At 39.1% G+C, this 4,265-nt stretch overlaps 1 protein-coding gene across 1 annotated transcript; it reads right to left on the bottom strand.

The window, feature by feature from the left end:
• Positions 1-334: 334 nt before the first annotated feature.
• On the bottom strand, positions 335-1,246 carry LOC134586081 (olfactory receptor 10A7-like). The gene has a single exon (XM_063441591.1). It carries the CDS (start codon positions 1,244-1,246, stop codon positions 335-337), a length of 912 nt encoding a protein of 303 aa, XP_063297661.1.
• Between the last annotated feature and the right edge of the window lie 3,019 nt (positions 1,247-4,265).

Consider the following 4,265-nt stretch of genomic DNA (forward strand, 5'->3'; position numbering starts at 1 on the left):
AGCTTGCATTATTTTTCCCTGAAAGTCATCATTTTATTTTTTTACATTATTGAAAAACTATTTGTTTTGGGAAAAGAGAAAACGTGTGACTTTCGACTAGCAGATTAAACTCCCTAACCTTGGAGTCGTCCTTATGAGCGGTTTTACAGGAATCTTTCCATCTTTGGAGAGACGAGGACTTACTCATTTCTCATAATATTTCCATGGGGAAACAAAGCAATAAACTATATCACATTCAACAACATGTTTTATCACTGGTAGTCGGACACCATAAGTTACTTTCTAATAGAATAGATCTTTAATCTGCTTCATGAGCCCGTCTTTAAGAGAAGCGTTACAGCAATTTTTCTAACTGTCTCATAGCTCTGAGAACATCTTTATTTCTCACGCTATAGATTAAAGGATTTGACAAAGGTGTCACTACAATATGAAATACTGATAATATTTTGTCTCTGTTTTCATCTACAGAGACCTTTGATCTCAAGAACATAACCAACGTTATTCCATAGAACATTGCTACTACAATCAGGTGTGAAATACAAGTGGAAAAAGCTTTGTATCGTCCAGACTGGATTCTCATTACTAAAACGATAATTCTACAGTAAGAGAACAAGATGAGAATAAGAGGAACCAACAGTACAATGACACTCCCACCCAATGTCATGACGTCAAGTGCAGAGGTATCGCTGCATGATAAGAGCATTAGTGAAGGAAATACACAAAAGAAATGGTTAATTACATTAGGTCCACAAAATGTTAAGCTACATAAAAAGAAGGTCTGAACTGATGACAAAGCACAGCTCACAGTCCATGTAATTGTGATCATCCTTGTACAGGTTGATGTACTCATTACCATGTGGTAGCGCAGGGGTTTACAGATTGCGATGAATCGATCGTATGCCATGAACACCAGGAGGATGTATTCACTTGATCCTAGAAGAATATAAAAAAATATCTGGGTTGAGCAGCTTGCATACGATATGCTATTTTCCTCGCACATTAAATTGACAAGCATCTTTGGAACAATGACTGAAGGAACGCCAATATTAATGATTGACAGATTAATGAGGAAGAAATACATAGGATTATGCAGATGATGGTCGAAGCTCACAGCCAGGATAAGAAGACCATTAGCAGCCAGCGAGGCCACGTAGGCGACCAGAAAGATGATAAATAATATAACTTGTATACTGGGGTCACTGGACAGTCCGAGAAGAATGAATTCTGTCACCGTACTGCGATTCATACTTTTATGTTTTAATTGTAGATTATTTACAAGGAATCACCATGAGCTACAGAAAGACATTTTCAAACATTACAATTCTAATTTTTACTATTTATTTGTTAATATTGAATGGAAAATGTATATGCTTTCTTTACATTGGTGACCAATGTGATAATTAACCCAATGTTCTCCCGCTGCAAACGTGTTACAAAGGAGGGTGTTACACTTCTTTAACATCCACATTCAGTCCACCTGCACTCCATCCTGTCTCTTAACTGATTTGCCCTTTTCTCAACTCCTCATGGTGAAGATACATCCTCTGAGTAGACTAGGAATTCCTAGGTGGTCACTGTCTCTCCTGACAGTTACCGTACACCCTATCGTGATGGAGTTCTTTATTCTGTATTCTTTCTTTAGATATATTTGATAGACGTGGAGATTCGTTTCGGGCTGAGCTGGTGATCAGCCTAACTCTGGAATTCTGAGACAAAATGTACCCAAGTCACAGACCAACAAAACTGTCCAATGCTGAACATGCTCATTTCATTGTCATTGATAGGAATAAAGATGATTGATAGTACATTGATTGGCCCATAATATAGTTTCTAAAATGGAATCTTGTTTCTGGAATTCTCCTCGTACTCTCGTATTCTCCTGACATTTGGCTAAAATATGGGCATCCCAAAAAGTGTTCCATTTTGGGAACTATTTTTGGCCAAGCTGAATTTTCTCACAGTACACTAGTCTAATATCTGATGCCTAGATTATTTTCTCTTTCTAGATCATATTCATAGTAACATTCATTAAAATCTAAAAACCTATTTAAAATATAAAACATTTCAGCAAAGGAATAAAGGTTTTAAAATCCTGAAAGTTATTCAATTATTTTCCTGTTGGAGCTGGTCTCACTTAGGATGAGGATGCTAATCATCACCAACTACCTGGTGTATTCCACTAGATCCAGAGGTTCCTCAAGTGATTTTGGTCCCTTGTACATTGAAGGTACCTTTACTGTAGGACACTATCAGACTAACAGAACAGAAGAAGAACAATAAACGAAGGAGAAAAATACTTTTCATACGTCTGGTAGCGAACCCTCTCTGTAGATCAATAGGGCATTGTTATAAACGTATTTACTATTTAATAATTCTTACAATTTAATGGGCCACTAATGTAAGAATCCAGACTACTTAATCTCAATTATGTGGTTTGGGCAGAGCGGTGGAATCATTTTAACTCTGCAATGTCTTCAATGCAAGGTTAAACACTCCTGTAGTGGTTGTCTTCCAGGCAGACACAAGAGGTGTTTCAGCTGTCCTGCTCAGCCACATAATGCTGAAGCTATAGGAAATAATTTAATACGATACTTTCATATCAAAACGATCATCGGAGGAGGCCATACTGTGGGGGGCTCAAAGGCACGCAGCACTGGAAAAAAAGTGAGTAAAATTCTTGTTTAATTTATTTTATAGTGAACGGAGGTATGGTGAACCCTATCGCATTACAGGTTTATATTCCTAACACTGTAGGATCCCTTTAATGACCTTGTTGAAATTGCCCTACTTAAAAACCCCTTTCTACCATAGTCAAGTACAAACAATTTCTGGGAAGAAAGAACATTACATTTCAATAATAACATTAATATTAAAATAGTTAATATGTTATAAATGTTCTCCCCAACAATCATTTTATGTCTGATTTCACACAGTGGAAGGATACATAACTGACTGTACAAATCTCAATATACTGTTTTTTTTTCCTTTTACTTGATCCTGGTCCTTGCTTACAAATCTCTACACAATGCTGCTCCGACCTATTTATCCTCACTAATGCACAAATATGTCCCGTCTAGGCCCCTACGCTCTGCCGGAAATCCACATCTATCCTCTGTTTGTACTCCCACCTCTGATGCTCAGCAATGCTGCACCATTCCCATGGAACACCATTCCCCTCTCTGTAAGACTTTTACCCAGCCTCCACTCCTTCAGAAAATCTTTGCAAACTCACTTCTTCAGGAAAGTGTATCAATTAAACTGTGAACAGCTTTCTCTCCCTGTGGCTGAACCAACCTCGCCACTGCGAACTGGAGAAGCCTGGTTGCTAGCCTCCTGCCCAGTGATTATGGCCCTGTGTGAGCGGTGATACCCCAGATAGCTATACCATGGAGCCTATTCATATAATGAAAGACTATGGGAAAGACTTTAGCTCCATGGCAATTGTACTGTGTGAATAGGATCTGCGCGCTATTCGGTAGTTTTGTGCGCTCAGATCCCAGCTATCTGGGGATAAGTGAAATGTCTGTGTGTTATGGATAAAAAGTAACTTTCTGTATTTTAAAGTATTTTATGTATTTTACTTGACATGCGCACAGTCATTATTCGGCTTGTGGCATTTTCTTCCCCATAACCCACCAATAAACACAGACACCAATTTTCTGTTGGAAAATAAAAGTCCACAGCTTTATTTAAATTTTTCAATAAACAAGATAACAAATTGGGGTCATTGCCAAATAAATTAATTTACCCCCACCCCCATCCGTACAGCATTAACCCAGACAATGACCCCATACCATAAACAATATATAACAATATAAATAACACATAAATATAACACACGGCCTACCAAAGAGGCCCCATAATTATAACTTTATTAACTGTAGGGGTGTACCGAGACACCCCTACACCACCAGGTTCGGAGCCACCGATGAGCTCGAACCAACAGACCACTTCCAACTCTGGCCTAATTCAACTTAAGCTTAGCCTAGCCACTTGCTAATCCACTTCCATCCCAATTACCCTAGCCCTATCCCGCCGCTGTGACAAAACGGGACCTGCTAAAAAAACCTAGGGAGGGTGGGAGGGACAATTAACGGGTAAGTGCGGATTCTGAATTAAAATGGCCGTTTGCTAAAATGGCTGCTTAATATACTCGCACTTTTCCACACCCTTTAGCATGCTCCACCCTAAACCCCACCCCCGAATCTATAGCTCCACCTGCCTACTCCTTGGCTCTGTCAAGGCCCATTCCCCTGACTGCGCTG

The sequence above is a fragment of the Pelobates fuscus genome, chromosome 2 (genome assembly GCF_036172605.1).
Source record: "Pelobates fuscus isolate aPelFus1 chromosome 2, aPelFus1.pri, whole genome shotgun sequence".
In the NCBI taxonomy this organism is placed as follows: Eukaryota; Metazoa; Chordata; class Amphibia; order Anura; family Pelobatidae; genus Pelobates; species Pelobates fuscus.

Coding starts and splice junctions, on each gene's coding strand:
- LOC134586081 (XM_063441591.1), bottom strand. CDS start 1,246: ATGAATCGCAGTACGGTGACAGAATTCATTCTTCTCGGACTGTCCAGT.